Source organism: Solanum verrucosum, unplaced genomic scaffold, assembly GCF_900185275.1.
Source record: "Solanum verrucosum unplaced genomic scaffold, falcon-dt-bn FXZP01000297.1, whole genome shotgun sequence".
Classification (NCBI taxonomy): Eukaryota; Viridiplantae; Streptophyta; class Magnoliopsida; order Solanales; family Solanaceae; genus Solanum; species Solanum verrucosum.
In genome coordinates, this window is record NW_026020215.1 from 1,546,429 (window position 1) to 1,569,299 (window position 22,871).

The window sequence follows — 22,871 nt, forward strand, 5'->3', positions numbered from 1 at the left end:
CCTATAATCATTAAATCTCACAATCCTCAGTACAAACGATCTCCACGTGCCCAACTTATACTCAATCTCATGTCAAGTCATGTGCACAATACACTTTCAATAAAATGGGATGATGATGCATCTCAATCAATCAAATATCGGTATGATATATAATCATCTCAACTATCACAAATATACGGGTTCAATAAAGAACACAATCACACAATAGAAATCAAGTCAATAATACATCAGCTAATGCCCATATGCTTTGGCATTCTCAGATTACAATCCGTCATTCTATAATAATAAACTTTCCTTTTATAATATCGATACTCCTACCAATGCCTGTCACACCATTGGTATGAGACCCCCATCTTTCGTCCTTACCCATTGTCTATTCTATTTTTATCTTTAATAGAAAAACGTCCTTTAACGAAGTCTAAAAGACTTAACATACCTCGAATGTCGAACATGTGCCACAAATCCTCAAGATTTTACCTTTCCCTTTTGTAAAGCTTCAAGACGTTTACCATCTTTCACATATGCATTATTCATAAGTAAACGAATTTATAGAAACCTATATTGCTATACCTCCATCCCGAACCCCAAAATATGAATCTAGGTTCATAAGGATAAATAGAAATTTTAGTAAAACTATATCACCCATAAATTGTAGAGCATGAAATTATAAGTAAGTTACTAATTTTGATGCCAATGAATATGTCAAGTCTAATATTTCTAAATTTTAAGCTTATGGTTAAGTCTCAATTCCTCAAAATATCATAAATTTAATTATATTTATATAATAAAATACACTTAATATTTAATTACATATCTTAGTATATCAAAAATTAAATCATAATGTGATAATAAAATAATAATATTTTAATTTGAATCCACTGTCTACGAAACCAGTGGTGACAACCATGAACCAAACTGCCAGCGATCCTTACCCCTTTAAATTTGAACCAAACTGCTAGCAATCCTACCATTTAAATTCTAAACCCATTTATATGATAATTTACCACTAAAAAGAATACACACAATTTCAAGGACCCATGTGAACATTCACCATATTCACTTAAATTTTTGAAAATTTTATCTTGATATAGCTATTGCATTTGATTTCCATTGAAATCACATCAATCAAGTTACAGGAGAAGAAATTGAAGGAGAAAGTTTTTTGAGAAAGAGAAGAAGAAGTCTCGATTGAGAGAACAGTTATATAATACATCTGATGATCAATGAATGATTTGGAAATATCTGATAAGTGTAATCTACTTATAGTAAGTGTTGTAACTAACTCTGACAGCTCACTAACTAACTACATATGTAACTGATCATGTACAACTAATACACAGTTTTCACTCAGTGTACCACACTGCACTGCATATTGGAATTAAGTCACATCAACACATTTAGATAATTCTTTAACACCCCTGCAAGCTAGGGTCTATAAACAAATTCATCATCCCTAGCTTGGACACAAAGTAGGAATGTTGAATTGTGGTAACACCCTTAGTCAAAATATCAGCCTACTCAGTAGTAGACAAAACAATAGCCTCAATATGACCTTGCAAGATCTTTTCACAAATGAAATGACAGTCTATGTCAATGTGCTTTGTATGTTCATGAAATTTAGGGTTAGCTGCAATTTGTACAACTGAATTGCTATCACAATGCATAGGGACATGAAGTGCTAGAGTAATGCCAGTTCAATAAACAATCTCTTATATGCTTCTATACTCTGTTTCTACTAAGCTTCTGGAGATGGTAGGTTGCTTCTTGGCTTTCCAAGATATAAGAGAGTCACCAAACTTCACCAAATAACCAGTAACAGACCTTCTAGTATTAGGGTATGAGGCCCAATCAACATCACAAAAGGCCTGTAATTTTGGAGATGCTGAGGCTGAAAGAAAAATCCCAAGACCAGGAGACTGTTTGACATATTTGACTACTCTTATAGCTGCCTTCATGTGGGATTGCTTTGGCTGATGCATATATTGGCTAAGACTTTGCAATGCAAAGGAAATATCAGGTCTTGTAACTATCAAATACAACAACCTTCCAACCAACCTCTGGTATTCACATGGATCTTTAAGAAGCAAATCAATACTTGATCCAACATGCTCATCAAATTCCACTGATGTGAGCTTATGATTCAGTTCAATAGGAAATCCACAAGGTTGTGAACCAGAAAACCCTAAATCTGAAATGAGTTCCAATGAGTACTTTCTCTGATGCATCACAATACCATCTTTGTTCCTGGAAAATTATATTCCAAGAAAATATCTAAGCTCCCCTAGATCCTTTATCTTGAATCTGGTTTGAAGCAAAAGTTTAGTCTCTTGAGAGTTCTTTTGAGTCCATTTGAGGAGTCTTTTACAAATCTTTTAAAACTTGTTTTAAGACTTGAGTACTTGAGTTTGAGGATGAGGAGAGTTGAGTTTCATTTTTCAAAATGAATATATGAGAATTAAGTATTCCCAAGAGTAAATATTTTTACATTTAAAATGAGGAAAAACACCGATTTTTAAAGGACTTCATGAGGAGTTTTGAGTACTATCTCTTTTAAGAGAAATCTTTTGAGTAATAATCTCAAAGTTGAGAATGAGGAAATGTTTTTAAACATATGAGCTAAGTTATATTTTGGAGTATTTTTGAGTACCGATATGGGGACAAGTTCAAATAACTCAAAGTCTTCATAAACCATGTAGCCAACGTGGGTAGATACTTTTTAGATGATTTCTTATTGCTTTTTAAGCATAGCTTAGTGGATCCACTTTGTTGAGGAGTTCTATACCCCAAAAATGTATAGGATAGTTCTGGGAGCATGGGAGTGACGATGTATCATCACATAACTCATAGTTGTGGTTGTCGGTTAGAGAATCTCCCAAGAGTTATTTTGTATCTTTAGATGCAAACTGAGGTAATACTCCCTCCGTTTCACAAAGAGTGACCTGGTTTGACTTAGAACAAAGTTTTAGAAAATAAAGAAGACTTTTGAATCTTGTGGTCCTAAATTAAAGTTATTTCAAATGTACTAAATTTCCCTTCAATCTTATGGCTTTAAACATGCCACGTGGAAAGCTGAAATTAAAATGTTACCAAAAAAGGAAAGAAGACATTCTTTTTAAAACTGACTAAAAAGGAAATGAGGTCATTCTTTGTGAAACGGAGGGAGTATTATATTTTAAATACATTGATTTGTTATCTACTGTTTTAAATACTTTATATAAACTGCACTTTTATTGTTGTTTTATATTGCATTGAGTTGAGTATCTATGAGTTGAGGTTGAGTTGAGTAGAGTCGAGGTGAGTAGGTTTCCTTCTTTCCAATTTCAAGATTTCATGTTATGTTCAGTATTCCCCTTACATGCTCGTACATTTAATGTACTGATGTCATTTGGCCTGCATCGTTTCATGATGTAGATACAAGAGATCATGGTCATCAACATGTGCTTCGTTTATACCACTTGCAGTTCCAGAGTTTTTTGGTGAGCCTCCTTGCTTTCAGGGGATCCCTTATTTATTATTTCAGTTTTGTTCGGATGATTAGGGGTCTTGTCCCGACATCCCTCATAGTATTAGAGGCTTCCTAGACAGTAGCAATTGAGATGTTTATTTCATTTTCTAATGTTAATGTTCTAGACTTGAGTTGACCTTGTGGCCAGTTTGAATATTTTTAAATGTTCTAAATTAAGTGTTTGAGAGTTTTGAGTTAAAATGTTATATTTGAGTTTATCTAATCTTGAGTAAGTCTTCCGCTGAGAGAAGAGCAATGGTTCTGGAGTACCGGACACGTCCAGGGTGTAGGCTCGGGGCTTGATATGAATACCCACGTACCTTAATGCCATAAAGCCCAAGAAGAATGGATGATTGGAAACTTGAATGAAACCCTAACTCTTCTTCTTTTTCCTTAGCATTGAGAGAATTTGAGAGGATGACTTTGATGAGTTTTAGGGAATTTAGGAGGATGAATTGGAAGTGGGTAATTTGGGGTTTAAACATTTATATAGATAGGGCTTAGGGTAGAAGGAAAAACGACATCAATTTTTCTTAAAATGATTAGGGAAAAACCCAAAACCTCTTAAAATAACTGGCAGAGCCCTTGTACGGTTTGGACGTACTACAGACCGTACTGGTCAACCATAGAAAAGTTCATAAACATACATTTTGACCAACTTTTGACGGAGCCTATCTACGGCTCGTAGGTCTTCCTACGGTCCGTAGATACCAACTGTAGAAACCAATTTCAATCCTCAAAATTTCACTAAGTCTGGGACTCTCCTACGAGACCTATCTATAACTTGTACAAGGAATATCAGACCGTCCTGGTGAACCATAAAAAGGTTACTGGGACAAATATTTAGAAAAATATTTTCCCTCTTCCTACGGTTTCCATCTACGAACCATAGAAGCTTGTAACGGTCTGTAGATTGGAACCGTAGACACAACCTACAACCCAATTTTTCCCCTTCTTTTCCAAATTCGAGGTGTTACATTATCATTTTGGGATTTTCCCTATTTCAGAATTTGTTACTTGGCGACTGGATGTGATAACTTCAGGTGTCTTTGTTGGTTGTTGTCCGTCGTTTTATGTTTGTTCTTAGCTTCCCTTCCTCCCATCATTTCCTCCTTTTTCACTTGTTCCTTTACGTGTTTGGTTTCTCTGTAGTACAACTCTGCATTTTTTATTTGAGTGTTCCTTCATCATGCAATGACTGTAGAATTCTGGTAGATCTTCATATTCTACAATTTGAGTAAAACTTTGTAAACCGCCTTCTGCATTTCTAATCTTAACTACGAACACCCTTATTTTGAGTTTGGCTAAGTCCAGTTCTACCCTAAATTTAGCTATAGTTGGTTTGCTTTTTATAAATGTGGCTTTGTCCATGGTTAAAGAATAGCCATTAGGGTCCACAATTCTACACAGACATTCCACTAAAAGAATTGCAAGGAGAGGTCCGGGAGCGTAACCCATACCAAGTTTTGGCCTATGTTTTTGTCTGGTGCAATGTCCACTTTTGCGATAACCACAATTGTTGTAAAAGAAATCGCATGTGCGATATCTGACATTTATTTGGCAGACCCCCCAAATAAGGATTATTGAGTTTTTAATCTTGAAATCTCCTTTACCAACAAATTTCAATAACTAAAATATATGATGAGATGAATGTGATATCTCTATCACTTACTAGCATTTTTGGGTTGGTGCTTTGACAATAAAAAAACTCATAGGGCTTGTTTGGAAGGACACCTGGTAATTGAATTTGGTGTAATTGAGTGTGATTACACTGTCTGTCCAGTTTGGTTGGACAGGTAATTGGTGTAATTAGTAGGGGGTAATTACACTCTCCAATATAATTCACAGGCAGAGACTGTGAATTGTTGGTAATTATATCATGTAATTACCAGCTGATTACTTTTTATTTTATTTTTAATTTCTATTTTATATTTTTTTGTTTTAGTTTTTTTACTTCTATTATTTTAAGTTTTTTTGTTATTATTCTAAAAATTTCTAATTTTTTTTTATTTTTTATTATTATATTTCATTTTCTTCTCGTTCTCAACCTTAGTTCATGTTATTCTATGCAATTTTTTCGTATTATCTATTTCTTTATGTCATGCTTATTTTCTCATTAGTATAATTTTATTAGTATTCTAATTTTTAAATTAAAATAGAATTTATTGTTAAGTAAGGTTATAGACTTACATTTTTTTTTTAAAAAGTAAAAAAAAATAATCATATTTATGTATGCTATGTTGAAATTTGCGATAAGTTAAGAACATATGTTTATTAATTAATATATTTTCAAAAAATAATATATATCTTAAATATTTAATTTAATATCATTTATATAGTTTCTTATTTGTCTTGTATAAATTTTAAATAATTAATTTTTATTTTAAAATTCAATATAATTTTATGATTGCAATTGTGCATCCAAACACAACATGTGTAATTACACTGTGACATTCAAATAGGACATGTGTAATTACATTTGTGGCAACCAAACATGTCAGTGTAATTACTAGGCTATTAATTACTACCCTAGTAATTACACCAATTCTAATTACCTGGTGGCTTTCCAAATAGACCCATAGTGGATAACACTTTTCCTCCCTACATGGAGAAAAAATAATTGAACGAGTACGAAAAAAAAATAGGAGTAATAAATAGAGGAGAGGTTGTTAAGTATTTCCCTCCCCAATCTTAAAATTACGGATTTGAGTCATTGAGGAAGCCGAGCAAAAAGGTAGATGCTTCCATATAGAGGTAAAAAAGAAAAAAAAATGGTGCAATACTACTAAATACAAGAATACAAAAAGAAAAGGGGAATGTGCATTTGCTCGTATAAGATTCCGTTCCTTAACGAGGAATTTAGTCACATGATGTTGTTTAATTTGAGATGTTGTTCATAATGTAGATGCAGAAATTAATTAAATCGTGGAAAGTTAAGATCAAAATTAAACAATTTTGAATTGTACATGTTGGTGGCATATCCACTTGTGTCCTTCGTATTCCCTTCCATCCTATCATGTGGTGTAGCAGCTAATGGCTTCAACGCTCCCAACTGGATCCCCAAATTTCCTATAAAATCCCCCAATATCCCAAAATATCCTCTTAACACTCTTCTTTCAACACACCTAGAGTTACCTCCTCAAAAATGGCATCTAATTTTATTAGCCTTTTCTTCACCTCTTTACTTGTTCTTCTCTTCCACATCTCCCCTTCCACATCTCTCACATGTTCCTCTCAAACTTTCTCATCCAACACTCGTTTCACCAATTGCACTGATCTACCTTCTCTCAAATCTTTCCTTCATTGGACATTTGATCCAGCCAAATCGACTCTCTCTGTCGCTTTCCTCGCATCTCCAGCTTCCCCTGATGGCTGGGTTGCTTGGGGAATTAACCCGGTTGCACCAGCTATGATTGGAACACAATCATTTATTGCTTTCAAAGATTCCAAAGGGGTTATGACTGTTAAGACTTACAATCTTACATCTTACAAATCAATTACAGAGTCTAAGCTTATGTACAATGTTTTGGATTCAAAAGCAGAGTTAGCTGATGGGGTGATGAAAATCTTTGCTACGCTACAGTTGCCGGCGAATACGAAGACGGTGAATCAGGTATGGCAAGTGGGATCGGCGGTGACTGATGGAATGCCCCGGATACATAAGTTTGAACCTGATAATTTGAAATCTAAAGGGATTTTAGATTTGGCTACTTCGGGTGCTGCTGCTGGTGATGGGGGTAAGAAAACAAATGCTACTTCTTCTTCTGCTAGTAGTGGACAAAGTGGAAATGAAACTGGAGGATCTTCAAGGATTTTTAACACTGAAACTACTTTTTTTGCCTTTTTGTTATTGTTTGGAGTTGCGCTTTTGCAGCTTTAATTTAGATGTCGTTCAAGTTTTTGCCCTTTTTTCTTCCTCGATCTTCAGTTTCGTCGATGTAATAACGACTGTTTAATTAGTGGTAGTCCAAATTTATGTTTGATTATATACATTTTGTAATAATGTTCTTCTTTATCTAATGTGTTCAGAAACTCATTTCTTTGTTATAATTTGCTTACAAAGAAGCAAACTTATTTGCTTTTACCTTAATTTTATGTCTAATGGTTTAATAATATCTTTTAAAATTATGAAAGCATTTTTTTCATGTGTATCAAGTATGGATTTTCTGACACTGGACATGAAGTTTAGAGGTAGAAGTGCTGCTGATAGGCGTGTGTTGGACATAATTTGATTTCAGCTACGGATCCAGGCGGAGGGGATGATTAACATTTGAATTGACTTATAAAAAGTAACTTATAGATTTAAAAGTTAAAAGTCATAAATAAACTTTTAACTTATTTTTTATTATCTAAAAGTAAGTGCTTAAAAAAAAATACTTTTTAACTTTTTCAAATACTACCAACACTAAAAAAAAATGTTTAAAAGTCAAAAACGCTACTAAAAAAAAAGTTAATTCAAACGGCAGTACATACCTTCCATTTCATTTGGGCTTTCTATTTCAGTTATTATTTCTCGTAGAAACTTTAACATTAACTAATGCTACATTTGGATCAATTATTCAACATCACTTCTTTGTTATTATAATTGCTTTGCATATATGTCTTTTTATGCCTTACTTAATTAAGCTATAGTCTATTGGAAACATCTTTCTATCTTCACAAGGAAATGATATATGTAAACACTATTTTTCAAACTTTACTTGTGAAATTATACTGAGTATGTTGTTGTTTTTTTCTCTTATTTTTCTGGTAGAACTACTAGTTTTTTTTTACTTTCCTTTTTCGAATTGCAAACGCAAAGAAGATGACCTATAACTATGGAAAAGGACAAAGATTAACATATAAGGCCTCATTTACTCATTTTTAAGTGTGTTATCTAGTTATGATTAAGTGAAAATGCCCTTCATATTTCTATTCATTGATTTTATATAAATGTAATTAACATTTTATCAGAATAATATTATCGGTTGGGTACAGATCTTGTTTTGAGATGTAAGATAGGTGTGCTGTGGAATTAATTACTAGATCCTACCTACTCAATCGTCTACTTTACTACTATATTAATGGTGTTTATAATATTAGTTGTTGATGAAGTAAATAATTCATTATGTATTGACATCTTCTTTTTCTTTAATTTAAATTAAAGAAAGAAATAGGCATCTCAAAGTTGATCTTTCCACCAAAAGAGGAGACAGAAAAGTGATAATACAATGCTTCTTTTATGGAAAAAGGCAAAACTGAAATATCACAAGACCCTATTATGTCTTGCTCACTATTCTTGATTTACATTGATGACACAAGCCACAAGAGAATGTTATTCTGTTCATCTTCAATTCTAAAATTAGTGACAACTTTTTTTTTTCTTTCTATCAATGATAGAGGTAAATGGAAGAAAAGAAGAAGACTGACAACTTTTTTTTCTTATAATTGACTATAACGACTTGTTATAAATTTAAGTCATAGAGACTGTTTGCTTTTCAATTATAGACTATTGAATCATGTGGCATTAACGTTTTCTTCACGTACAATCCGGTAGTCAAGCAACGGTAATTTTGCACTTCTATGCATGTGCTTACAAGTATTCCACATTGTATAATCTTTGTATAGGACTTAAATACGACATAATATGACTTTGTAGTTAACATTGAGTAAATTTTAGGTTTAGCAAATATAAAAATCATATTTATATGTTATAACTATAGTTTGTATAATTGCGCTCCATAGCAAACATAATGTTTGCTATGGAGCATCATATTTGTATAAATTGCTGGCAGCCTTTCATTTGTATAAATCGTTGGCAGCCTCTCAAATCAGTTGTATATAACTACTATGTATATGTATCAATGATTATGTTTGTATATCTGCATAAAATTTAAATTTGTATACAATTAAAGTTTGCTATGGAGCATCAGATTTGTATAAATTACTGGCAGCCTTTCATTTGTATAAATCGCTGGCAGTCTCTCAAATCAATTGTATATATGTAACTACTATGTATATGTATCAATGATTGTGTTTGTATATCTACATAAAATTTAAATTTGTATACAATTGAATCGAAATAAAACATTTGTATAATATCAAATCTCTCTCTCACTTTATACAACAAAATATATATATTGTATTTTGTATAATTTGTGTTTGTATAAAGCGAGAAAGAGAAAAAGTCAAAAGAGAACTGGTAGGGGAAGATACAATTTTACATCTCACTTTGCATAATTATAAGTGTATTGGATGAAAATATATGTATTTGTATATACAATTTTCTCTCGATTTATACAAACACAAACACAATTTATACATTTGTGTTTGTATAAAGTGAGAGAGGCGAGTGAGATTAGCTGGGGAGAGAGGTGAATGGCAATCGTTTGCTACTGGTTACAATGAAATGAAACTGTGGTTATAGCATTTAATTCGAATTAATAGTTTGCTATTTTATACAATTTTCCCTTAACATTATTTATTGAGATTTAACTCTTTATCGACTTAAAACAATAGTAACATATCCAGTAAAATCCCACTAAATGTGGACTAAGGAGGGTATAGTGTACGCAGACCTTACCACTACCTCATGGAGATAGAAAGTCTACTTTCGAAAGACACTCTATTCAAGTGCATTAAATCCAAGTAAAAGAAGAAGAAAACAATGAAAAAAGTATAACCGTTAATAAGACGAGCAATGTAAAGTCTACAAGAAAGAAACAATAATAATAACAAAATAGTGTGATAATCAAAACATGTACAATAAATAACATATTACAAGAACTACAAGGGCACGACTAGTACAATGACATACACTAATAAGCCTAAGCCTATGCACGACAAGACAATACCCATTCCTACTAACCTTCTACCATAATACACAAACTCCACCCCTTCCTATGTAGAGTTATGTCCTAAATAATATGAAGCTACATCAAGTTCTGTCTAATCACCTCTCCCCATTACTTTTTGGCCTAATTTGACCCCTCCATGTGCCCCCTATAATCAGGCACTCTCACCTCCTCACTAGGGCATCAACACACCTCCTCTACACATGCCCAAACCATCTCAATCTTGCTTCCCTAATCTTCTCTGCCACAAAGGCCATTCCAACCTTCACCCGAATAGCCTCATTTATAATCTCGTCACTCCTAGTATGCCCACACATCTATCTCAACATCCTCATCTTTGAAAGATGCATCTTATGAACATGTGAGTTCTTGACTAGTCAACCCTTCACTCGATAGAACAAGGACAGTCAAAACACCATTTAGAATTTACCTTTTATTTTAGGTGGTACCTTATTAACACACAAGACTCTAGAGGCAAGACTCTATTTTATCCATGTCACCCCAGTACGATGTGTGACATCATCATTGATGTCACTACTACCCTTGAGTACAAACCCAAGATACTTAAACTTTTCTCTCTTGGGAATAGTCTTGTGGAAAATCTTACTTCCGCGTACGCTTCATCAAACGCAACACTAAATTTGCACTCTAAATATTCTATTATGATCCTGCTGAACCTGAACCCTTTGAGCTATAGAGTCTGTCTCCAAACATCCAACCTAACATTAACTCTGTGTCACAATCCAAGCTACAATCTAGATGTGACATGGCAAATAGAGTCCCAAGAGACCCTAAACAAGCCACTTGACATAAGCAATAATAAAAATTGAAAGAAAACAAGATAATATTCTCATTCAATATTCATTGATACCAAAAAAACAAAGTATAACTTATAAGCGGAAACATCTAATGTCTGACATAAACTTCTAACCTTATAGTACATGGCTAGGGCAAACTCCTAACTCACGGAATGTAACACCTCAGAAATTAAGGTTGAGCTGGAAAGAAAAGTTGCATAAAACTGCAGTAAAGCGGTTTCCATGAGTTCACCTACGGACCGTAGGAAGTTCTACGGGCCATAGGAAGGCTGTCATAGGAGCTGGATGAGTTTTAGAAAATGTCAAGTCTTTGAAGATGGTCCACGAGTGAGCAAGAAGGATCATAGAAAGTGCCTGTAGAAGTTGTTGAGACTTAATGAGATTTTGGAATCGTTTCTAGTTCTACGACTAGGCCCTACGAACCGTAGAAACTTTCACGACCCATAGGAAGGGTTTTGTGGAAGTATGGCCAATTAATGAGCCCCAATAACAATTCTACGGTTGACCAGGATGGTCCGTAGAAAGTCTTACAGACTATAGGTCCAACGGTAGACACTATTCGACAATTTTAATTTATGGTGTTTTGGTCTTTTCCTATCTAATTAGCCTCTAAACTATGTTGTTTTGGCCCTATGACTACCCATATAACTGGATTTACTCTTCAAAACTTAACTCATTCCCTTCCATACACTCAAACTCACAAATTCTCTCAATGATTTCTTCTTCACATCCTCTCCAAGTATCTTCAAGGCAAACTAGGGTTTCTTTAAGCTTCAAGGTATCTTCCTCAATTGCTAGTGATTTGATTACCCAAGGTATGTGAGAATTCATCAATGGATCCCCTTCTTCTATTGGTCAAATCTCAATTCAATTTTACCCAAATTACCTAGGGTTTCAAGTTATTCTTTATGGGTTTAAATTGTTACGACACTACTAGAAATTTGACCTATTGCCACAGATATTTGGCAACACTTATACAACCGTTGCAATATATTATCTATTGCAATAGTTATGACTATTGCAACATATCACGGGATCTAATAGAACAATAATTAAAGATAACCGTACCATCATTCTTAAAACCGTCGCTACAGAGTGCCTATGGCAACATATTTTACAATCGTCGCACTTAAGGACTCTGTGATAACGGTTATTTTAGTGAAAAAAATTATTTTTAGCCAACCCGCGAATTTTATTCCCCAAAAAATTTATTTCCCTCCACTACTTTAGCTAAAGTGCCATTAATTTCATTTGGGTTGAAATTTCTAGTCTTCTTCCAAAAAGGGTTTCTGAAAAGCATCGGTCTTCTTCTTTAGCGTAACGATGAGTTGCGGCTAACGGCAACAGAATTCTTCGACAAGCTTAGGTCTTCTTCTTCAGAGTGAGATTCTTCGTCTTCTTCAATCTGGGCTTCTTCAGTTCATCTCCAGTGGTCTTATTCTCAACAAGAATCTTCGTCGACTGCAAGCTTTTGCATATATAGGTGTACTACTTTTAAGTTTCCTCTATCTACTCCATTATTTCTAAGAACCCATTGTCTCTAATTTGTTATGCACATACTATTTTGCATAATCTGAAACTCCATTGAAGGGTTTCTCAAAAGTATTAAAGAACAACAAATGAGTTTGTTTGAAATTTATGTTATTTTTTCTAATTTAGGTCTGTGATGTAATCTATTTGTGGTTTATTGTTTGTATTTTAGATTTGGTGAAGATTTATGAACTCTCTGCGAAATTTCTTTAAGAAGTTGGTTTCAATTTTATTAGCCAATACCCGATTGGTAGTTTATTTCGTTCTAATGCTTGTAGTATTTTTATTTGCATTTTGAGTGAACTGAAATGTACTATAAACTGATTTTCAAAGTTATTGAAATACAATTTAAAGTGATTTTCTAGGTCTTTGAATGTGAACTGAAATCCCCTGTTAGACGAAAGTCTAAAGTTGTTGTTTTGAACTTTAATTTTTGCTGATGTCTTGCTACAACAACTACGTATGTGAGTTCCATAGTGATTTTTATCATTTTCTCTTTTGATTCGTCGATATCGTATCCCTTTTTCAGATGTGAAAACCCAACACTAGATTTGAGAATTTTCATTATTCTAGTTGTTGTATCTTTAAGCTTAGAAAATGTAATTTTGTAGTCCCTCTTTTGATAACCACTGGTTGTTACTGTTTCTTTGTTCAATTTCTATCTTTCTTGTTCTGATTCAGAAATTGGGTTAGTGTCGCTTGTCTACATTTACAATTTTCCTAGTGTGACTTGCTAACTATGCGATATATCTATAGAAAACACAGTCAAGTTCTCTATATAGTCATCAGAAATATCATTATTGAATGTAAGTAGAAGATTTCATTTAACTGATGTCCAATCTAAGTAAATCAATAGGTGAAAACTCAATTTTATTGTATTTTTGATGGTGAAATTTGTGGCTAGCTTTTATTTATTAAATTTCTGAGTTCACCCTTGATACAGATGAGACATCAAATTGCCAGAATTTAGAAATAACGCACCTAATACTTCTAAGTAAGAAATTATTGAATCTATTATTTACAATCTCTAGCCCTCTTAGAGCTTCTTATTATTACTATTCTTTCTATATTTATGTAATGACTAAACTAGTATATATATATTTATGTGCTGAAAATTTAGAGAGATTTTGCCTTGACTTTGTGAAAGAACTCTTTGTCATTGAAAAATGATTTAAGTTGTTAACTTTCTTGGCCCATAAATGACCTTGTTATAGATCAAGCACAAATGATTCTTCAATAATACAACAAATCCATGTACTAACTTCACTGTTAAGTTTTCCAATTTTGTCAAATTAAAGGTAGATGGCAAAAACATAGTTGAAATGACGGTTCTTGTTGAGATACTCTAAATTATTTGTTTAACATTTTATATTTAGGAATCTTTTGAGAGTTTGATGCTAAACCTTTGGGTTTCAGATCTGTTTTTTTGTATAGTGATTAGGAAATTCTAAATTTGTACTTGCAAATCCTCGTGATGTATTAATTTTTATCTTATAGATTTTGATTTACCTTATCCACCTACAAGTGACTCATGTCATTTGGATGTCCATTAACATGGAAAATTTTGTTGTATAAAGATAGTAGACTGAGTTTTGTAGTTGATGTGGGATCAGTTTATGAAAGAGGAAACTAGAACGAGCTGTTGAAGTTGAGCATTAGGAAAGATTATGAACAATCATTGACAAATAAAGTTAGGTCTGGACAGTAGAAATAACTGTATTTGTTTTAATAAATCCAAAAAATATTGATTCCCCTGTTGCATTAAATTTTCAGCTTGTGACCAAGTATGAATTTGTTAGGAAATGACTGGTGAACTGCTCTAATTTTAAGAAAATCAATCAACATTCTGATTTTTTCAACAAAATACTTAAAAACTTGAATCCATGACTACAGTAAATATCTATAGCTTAAGTTCTCTGTAGAAAATCCTTTCAATTGGGGTTGTCTTTGTGTTGTGCTATTTAGATGTGATTGGTTTCATAATGAAGTTGATGAATATGGATTGACTCGGGTATACTTCAATAGAAAATGTAGCACAAATGATCCTTTTGTACTAGCATCTCAAGTCCATCAAGTTTTTTACGTGGAGGACCCAATTGAGAAAAATGTTTGTTATGCAAAAAATAGAGTTCCTATTGACTTGTATGATTTGGAGGAAGAGAATTGTCCTAATATTGAAGAAACATTTTGGAGGGAGACTAATCATGATGACATTGGTTCATCAGAAAGATTACTCGATGTTGATGTTAGATGGTCAAGAGAAGATCTCCCTGTTATTATCATTGAAGTTTCTTCCCTTGCACAACATTCTGAAGATGTAGGTTGATAATAAAGTTGATGATACTGATTGGGGATTGGATGAAGGTTGATGATTCACAAAGGATCTTTTTAACTAGTTCAGATATATACTATTTTTTTTGTAGTGAGTAATAAATTCCCTTGGGTTACATCATATCAATTATGAATGTCGATTGTCTCTTCTTCTGTTTCTATTAATGTGCTTATTTTATAAGTTTGTCTCTGGATATATACTTCTTTTGAGATTAATACGTTTGTTAAGTCTTTTTTCTCTATTATTCATTTTTAGTATTCCTGTTTCTACGTTCTCTGAGGAATCTTCAACTTCACAGTCGACCAATAAGAATTCAGGTTCTAATATCTATCTTTATTTCTCATATTCTGAAATTTTGCTGATTTATTGGTGTTAAGTACTAGATGCTTGTTTTTCTTTAAAGAAGTATTAGATGTAGCCGAAGTCTGGCATATCAACTTCTGCTAGTCCATCGCTTGCTGGAGTTAGGATGCTTGTTCAGAAAAAATGTTCCACCTCTATTTAGTGCCTCATGGTTGTTGTTGTTCCATCTGAAAGTTAGATTTATGCAGTTTTACTGATAAAAAATGTGATTTGTAAGATCTTTGTGATTATTTGTTCAGATTTGAATAGTCATGGGTCAACAAGAGCCTTCAAAAAAAAGGAAACAAAAAAGCAAAAAAGAACTTCGCTAAATCTGGATCGTTATCATTCTTGGCAAATAAAAAACGACGGTTATTTACAACAAAGCTATAGAGTTAGAGAAAGGACATCTTCTAAAATTAATTGAAGAACAACAACCAGTAGCACCACAATCTGAAGCAAATGGACAATCTGAAGCAAATAGACAATATGTAGATGAGCAACCTCCAGAGGAGCAGCCTCTAAAGGAGCAAGTGCAAATGATTTCTACCATTCCTCCAACAAATGAACAATCTGAAGAACAAGGTAACATATATGCTTAGAAACTTATTGCATTCATCCATGATTTCTAATTTCTTGTATTTTCTTATTGTTGAAGGCCTTCCCACTCAAAATACAAGAGGCAGAACACAAATGCATAATGTACATAGCCGACGCGAGCGTAAATTGATCACACTAAATAGGTTAAATCAACTTGTTGGTCCTACTGATGAAGTTGTAACAGAGTTAAGTAGCTTCCTAGGCACACTGGCAAGAACTGCGACACTTTGCCCATTTGATATATTTGATTGGAGGAACATGGACACCAAAAAGGATTTATGGGATTACACCAAGGTCTGAAATTTTCAATATTTAAATATTTCTAAAAGTGTTTTGCATATGTTTGTTAACTGAATGACATGAAAGTGTAGGAGAAATACATTATTCCTGAAGCTGTGAAAGGTTGGACTTTGGTAACAATTCGAGAAGCTTGGAGAAGGCACAGAACTGATTTGAAGATCAATTATTACGACCCGTACAACAATGATGAAATTCAAATGGCCAAAAAGCCTGGTCATATTCTAGAATATCAGTTTAGAGAGCTCCTCAAATATTGAAAGTCTGAGAAATTCAAGGTAAAATGTATTTCAGAGTCGCAAGTTTACAATTTTTTTATTTTCTATTCTCTTCTGTGTAGTGTAGTTTCTTTTGCCAGGGTGGTGATTGGTCTAATTTTTTTTGTTTTAAATTGCTAGTTGATATCTTAAAAGTTTCTTCAAATAACTTGTTCTTCAGGCTATACTCAGGGTTGAAACATACTTTGATAACTCAATCACTTTATCTTTTATTGAAGCCATAAGCGATTCACATATAAGTAGAGAGATGATATGTATGGATCAGTATGTATCCTCCACTCTCAGATGATGTTCCATTGAGTGGTAGTGATGATATGTCTAGCTCATTGTTAAGTGAAAAAGAATAACCAGATGTGTCACCTAAGTAAATTTCTTGTTCATTATCAATTACTAAGAATGAGAGACTGAATTTTTAGTCTTCCAATAAGATACATTCTATAAACAAGAAGCAGCTTGAATGGAGGACCACCAGAAATGCATTTGTGCAAACTTTTAGTTAGAGTCTAAACATGTAGCTTTAAATTAAGTTACAATGACTTGTTTGGACGTAGGAGCATTCTAATACAAGTGTGAGTAATTGGCCAGTATGGAGGCATGAACTGTATATTTTTACTACTGTTTGTTACATTGGGATAAATCTAAATTTTACCTTTTGATATTAGTTAGAAAATAAGGAGCATTGACCTTTTATAGTTCATTATGTAGCACCATTGCTTTTGATTTACATTATTCATTTATTTATTTGCAGAAAATGTCTGAAACAAATACTAAGAATCAAAAAAAGCTGACGAATCCACACATCGCAGGCAAAAAGAGTTTTTCTTTAATCTGTAACAAATTGGTGCATTCTATTATTTACTTAACCGTTATTTAAGAAAATTTTTATATTTATTTTTGTTTGACTAGGAAAATGAAACGGAAACTGTATCAACTAAAGAGATCTTCGTGGTCACAAGAACAAGGAAACCTGGGCGTTTATACAAGACCTCAAATGAAAACACAAATAGTAAAATTGTATGACTGTTGTTTATTTACAAGTTTTTATTGAGATCAAATATGTGTTCTAAATTTTAATTTACATGACTACTTATTGGATATGCTTTGTTAGGCTGAAATCGAGGAAATTGAAACACAAATGGACACAAACGATCAGTCTGTTGATGCATTTTCAGCCGTCATTGGTCTTGAACATCCAGGATCACTAAGACTATATGGAGTGGGGGTTACAAAGACGCCATTGAAAAGAAAAGCTGGAAATTCTGAACAATCTTTAAATGACACAAATGATGTAGTGCAGCAAATGCAAGAAAGAATTCAAAAGATGGAGAAACATATGGAGGAACAAAAGAAAACTGTGCGACAAGAAGTTATTACAGATGTAATTTCACAACTTCAGCATGCGGGTTTAATTGATCGTAATATACTAGCAGCATTGTCCATTCCTTCTCCAAGAGAAACTTGTACTTCTGCACAAGCGGCTGATCAAGGTTAGTGTCGCTAATTTTCTTTTTCAATTTCTTCCTCTTCTTCTTCTTCTTCTTCTTATTCTTGTTTGTCGTTATCGTTCATTAAAAGTGAGCTTAAGTACTCTATTTTCTTTCAGATTTACAATGTTGAGTTACAAGAAAATGATGTGAAATTTATTACTATTTAGTAGGATATAAGGAAATAATGAACTGATTCTATGAATTTGATCTTTGTGAAACTTGATGGAAGAAAATTGAGATTTATGCAATAATGATTTGAGTGTATTATTCAATTTTTTTTATGTATTTGTGGTATTGATCATACGTTTGACAACCCTAAATATAGGCTCTTGTTGGTTAAGTATTTTATGATTTTAGTGGTTCTTTATTGCTTCTTCACCTAGGAGTGCTCTCCGCGAATGGTAGAATGTCTTCTGGCAGTTACCTATTGTAAGTTTTGCACCTTGTAGAAACTATTTGTCATGCTATTTCCTTCAAGAAATAGTTTAATTGGTTGAGAACAATTCTGCTAGTATGGTTGAGTACAATTCTGCTAGTATGGTTGAGCATAATTGGTTGTGCTTTATTTAGTGTGTGGCTGAAACATTGTTGATCAATTTGACTAAATTATGTGTCTTGTTTGTTAAGTAAGTCTTGGTTGTTCAAATGACAATCAACAAAGGCACAACCATTGTGAATGCATGACTTTTAACTTTCACATCTTTCACTATCATAACTTAATGTAAACATTGCTAAATTATTTTGTCTTTTATTGTAGGTGATGAAATTGAAGAAGGAGATGAAAGCAGTATTAAAGACTTGACATAGGAGCTGACTGGATTGATGTTAATTAACTTTAATCATCTATGTTCTACAAATCTTTTTATTTTGATGAAGATTGAAAATTATGGTGTGTTTCACCATTTTTGAATAGTCAAATAATATTTGTATTTTGCTATTATATGTTGATATTACTATCTTGGATTGAAATCTTGGTAATGAAGAGTTCATTTTTGTGATCAAATAGTGTATTTTATGTTCTATGGTAATATTGTTGTAGTAACTTTGTAATATTAGTGGCAGTAGATCAATAGTTACTGTTGTAAAAGCCTAATAATAAATGTAGCAAAACCCTAATAGTAACTACTGCAATAAGAAAAGAATTGGTGCATTACCCTATAATAATGTAGCAACAGCCATGGAGTAATAGTCATAGCAGCTTAGAACTGTTGCATTCTCAAATAAAAACTGTGGTAATTGACTGAAATGGTTGTTGATTAAAAAGAGAAATTGTAGCCATAGCATTTAAATAATCGTTGCATAAATGTCTAATGCGATGGTTAATAACTGTCCCAATAGAGAACTAATCATGGTGTAATACTTAAGGTGTAAACCGACGCAATAGGGGTTCCTATTGCCACAGTTATATAAACCGTCGGACAAAACCGTGGCTATAGAGCTAATGCTACGCGATCTGTTGTAGCGGTTGCCTAAACCGTAGCATTAGAGCTAATGCAACGGTATAGTAGCCTATTGCAATGGTAACTCAACTGTTGTTGTATATCAAATTTCTAGTAGTGCGATTCTATTATTATTATTTAACCTTATTATGCATGATTTGATTCAATTATATATTTTCTAGTAATTTCTTATGGACCATACCTTATATTTGATTATGAGTATGAACTTACAAACTTCAATTTATGAATTGTTTATGAATACAACATGTTTTATAAAATTGATAATTTATGACTAAATGATGTTTTAAGCTTTAGTGAAAATTAATATTATAAAAACATAAAAGCATATGAATTCCGCACCCCTCAAAAATGATATCAGAGCTATGGAAGAAAAGAAACGAAATCATAAACGATTAAGAAAAGTAAAAAGAAAATTATCCAGATTATACCCAGAATATAAACAATTAAATACTACTAAGATAGATAATTATAAATTAGAACAACTAATAGATACTATATCTAAAATAGAGTATAAATATATCCAATATTTAAAGAAATAATGAACGAAGAATAGTATAAACAAAATCTTATGGAAACAATTAAAACAAAAAGACGAGAATTAAGACATAGACAAAATAGACTTAACAACAATATATTTGCAGGAACTTGTGAAAAATCTATAATAGCACAGAGGAAAACTATTTTGTATCTACAAATACAAATAGAAAATTTAGAGTATAAACTTCAACACAATTTATAAATGAACAAAGAAGAATATGCAATAGATGAAAAAACATATGAGAATTACGATGGATTAAAAATAAAGATGGTATTTTTTAATCTAGGAAGCAGATATAAGAAAATATGTGACAATCTAAGTTTAATGTTAGAAAAAGAAACAGTAAAATTAGAAGATAGTTTAATTGTTATGGTAAGAACAACAAAAGAAAATGAAGAGATAGACAAAAAGAAATTGAAAAAATAAAACATCAGGCAAAGAAGGAAATACAACAAGTAGAATAAATAAAAAACACTAAAATATTAGAATTAGAAAAAGAACTAGCAATGTTAAAATAAATGTATCTAATAAAACAGAAAGAAAAAGAACAAAAAGCAAATTTAATAGCTGAGATAAATAAATTTAAAGAAAAATTACAACTAGAAGAAAACCAAGATAATCTACCTGAAATAGGAATTGATGAAATAAATAATAATGATCTAGAAGAACAACATTCAAAAACAAACGAAACATATACGAAACTTTTAGCAAACATAGATACAAAGAATCTAGAAGTAAATACAGGAGACGTAGACATGGATGAAAAACCTAGTACATCAGGAGTAAAAAACCCAAAATATTATAATGCAAACTATGAACAATATGATAGAGAAAAACTACTATATGGGATAAAATATTGAATAAAAAATGGACACCTAAACCAATAACTGAACAACATAATTTTTTAGATTTAGATTGTGCAGCAGATATAAATAAAACAATTCAATTATGGATGGGATATATATCAAAACAATTAATAGATAACAAAATAGGAATGACAGAAACACCAAGATACATAGAAAGAACACTTATAGGAACAATAAAATTATGGCTACAAAATTTATCAGATGAAAGTTTAAAAACTTTAAGAAGTAATAAAAAATTTGATGGTGAATTAGCTACTACAACTATGGAAATATTATATAAATACGAAATAGCTATAAGAAATGAATTTAGTAGTATGACAACAGAAGTAGAAGAACAAAATAAAGAAAAAAATCTTGTTTATGATTTTTTCTTTATTTTGTTCTCTCTACTTCTGTTGTCATACTACTAAATTCATTTCTTATAGCTATTTCGTATTTATATAATATTTCCATAGTTGTAGTAGCTAATTCACCATCAAATTTTTTATTACTTCTTAAAGTTTTTAACTTTCATTTGATAAATTTTGTAGCCATAATTTTACTGTTCCTATAAGTGTTCTTTCTATATATCTTGGTGTTTCTGTCATTCCTATTTTGTTATCTATTAATTGTTTTGATATATATCCCATCCATAATTAGATTGTTTTATTTATATCTGCTACACAATCTAAATCTAAAAAATTATGTTGTTCAGTTATTGGTTTAGGTGTCCATTTTTTATTCAATCTTTTATCCCATATAGTAGTTTTTCTCTATCATATTGTTCATAGTTTGCATTATAATATTTTGGATTCAAATTTTTTGGGTTTTTTACTCCTGATGTACTAGGTTTTTCATCCATGCCTATGTCTCATGTATTTAATTCTAGATTCTTTGTATCTATGTTTGCTAAAAGTTCCGTATATGTTTCGTCTGTTTCTGAATGTTGTTCTTCTAGATCATTATTATTTATTTCATCAATTCCTATTTCGGGTAGATTATCTTGGTTTTCTTCTAGTTGTAATTTTTCTTTAAATTTATTTATCTCAGCTGTTAAATTTGCTTTTTGTTCTTTTTCTTTCTGTTTTATTGCATACATTTCTTTTAACATTGCTAGTTCTTTTTCTAATTCTAATATTTTAGTGTTTTTAATTTCTTCTACTTGTTGTATTTCCTTCTTTGCCTGATGTTTTATTTTTTCAATTTCTTTTTGTCTATCTATCTCTTCATTTTCTTTTGTTGTTCTTACCATAACAATTAAACTATCTTCTAATTTTACTGTTTCTTTTTCTAACATTAAACTTAGATTGTCACCTATTTTCTTATATCTTCTTCCTAGATTAGAAAATACTATCTTTATTTTTAATCCATCGTAATTCTTATATGTTTTCTCATCTATTGCATATTCTTCTTTGTTCATTTATAAATTGTGTTGAAGTTTATACTCTAAATTTTCTATTTGTATTTGTAGATACAAAATAGTTTTCCTCTATGCTATTATAGATTTTTTACAAGTTTCTGTACATATATTGTTGTTAAGTCTATTTTGCCTATGTCTTAATTCTCGTCTTTTTGTTTTAATTATTTCCATAAGATTTTGTTTATACTGTTCTTCGTTCATTGTTTCTTTAAATATTGGATATATTTATACTCTATTTTAGATATAGTATCTATTAGTTGTTCTAATTTATAATTATCTGTCTTAGTAGTATTTAATTTTTTATATTCTGGGTATAATCTGGATAATTATCTTTTTACTTTTCTTAATCGTTTATGATTTCGTTTCTTTTCTTCCATATCTCTGATACCATTTTTGAGGGGTGCGGAATTCATATGCTTTTATGTTTTTATAATATTAATTTTCACTAAAGCTTTTATTGTAATATTCTTTGGCTAAGTGTTTTAATCTTGATATTTCTTTAATATTATTTTAATCTAGGGGGTTTCCCGACTAGAACTTCCGGCAGCTGCCCCTTTCTGACTCCTTTTAGGGCCCGAACCACTTG

General features: G+C 31.8%; 4 protein-coding genes across 4 annotated transcripts in view; 3 read left to right on the top strand and 1 right to left on the bottom strand.

Moving 5' to 3' along the window:
• LOC125830655 (peptidyl-prolyl cis-trans isomerase FKBP15-1-like) overlaps positions 1-22,871 on the top strand; it is a 1,183,135-nt gene that overhangs the window by 1,034,340 nt on the left and 125,924 nt on the right. The window lies entirely within an intron of this gene.
• On the bottom strand, positions 1,710-2,225 carry LOC125830673 (uncharacterized mitochondrial protein AtMg00810-like). Its single transcript, XM_049509853.1, has one exon. It carries the CDS (start codon positions 2,223-2,225, stop codon positions 1,710-1,712), a length of 516 nt encoding a protein of 171 aa, XP_049365810.1.
• LOC125830646 (auxin-induced in root cultures protein 12) lies at positions 6,614-7,537 on the top strand. Its single transcript, XM_049509821.1, has one exon. It carries the CDS (start codon positions 6,651-6,653, stop codon positions 7,383-7,385), a length of 735 nt encoding a protein of 244 aa, XP_049365778.1. The 5' UTR covers positions 6,614-6,650; the 3' UTR covers positions 7,386-7,537.
• LOC125830658 (uncharacterized) lies at positions 17,287-18,880 on the top strand. The gene is made up of 4 exons (XM_049509839.1): positions 17,287-17,376; positions 17,442-17,549; positions 17,833-18,022; positions 18,780-18,880. Exons 1-4 carry the CDS (start codon positions 17,287-17,289, stop codon positions 18,827-18,829), a joined length of 438 nt encoding a protein of 145 aa, XP_049365796.1. The 3' UTR covers positions 18,830-18,880.

Excerpts from the sequence above, each read along its gene's own strand:
- LOC125830646 (XM_049509821.1), top strand. The coding sequence starts at position 6,651 with ATGGCATCTAATTTTATTAGCCTTTTCTTCACCTCTTTACTTGTTCTT.
- LOC125830658 (XM_049509839.1), top strand. The coding sequence starts at position 17,287 with ATGTCTGAAACAAATACTAAGAATCAAAAAAAGCTGACGAATCCACAC. Across the intron at positions 17,377-17,441 it reads CTTTAATCTGTAACAAATTG|GAAAATGAAACGGAAACTGT; the intron begins GTGCATTCTATT and ends TTGTTTGACTAG. Across the intron at positions 17,550-17,832 it reads AAAACACAAATAGTAAAATT|CAAATGCAAGAAAGAATTCA; the intron begins GTATGACTGTTG and ends GATGTAGTGCAG.
- LOC125830673 (XM_049509853.1), bottom strand. The coding sequence starts at position 2,225 with ATGCATCAGAGAAAGTACTCATTGGAACTCATTTCAGATTTAGGGTTT.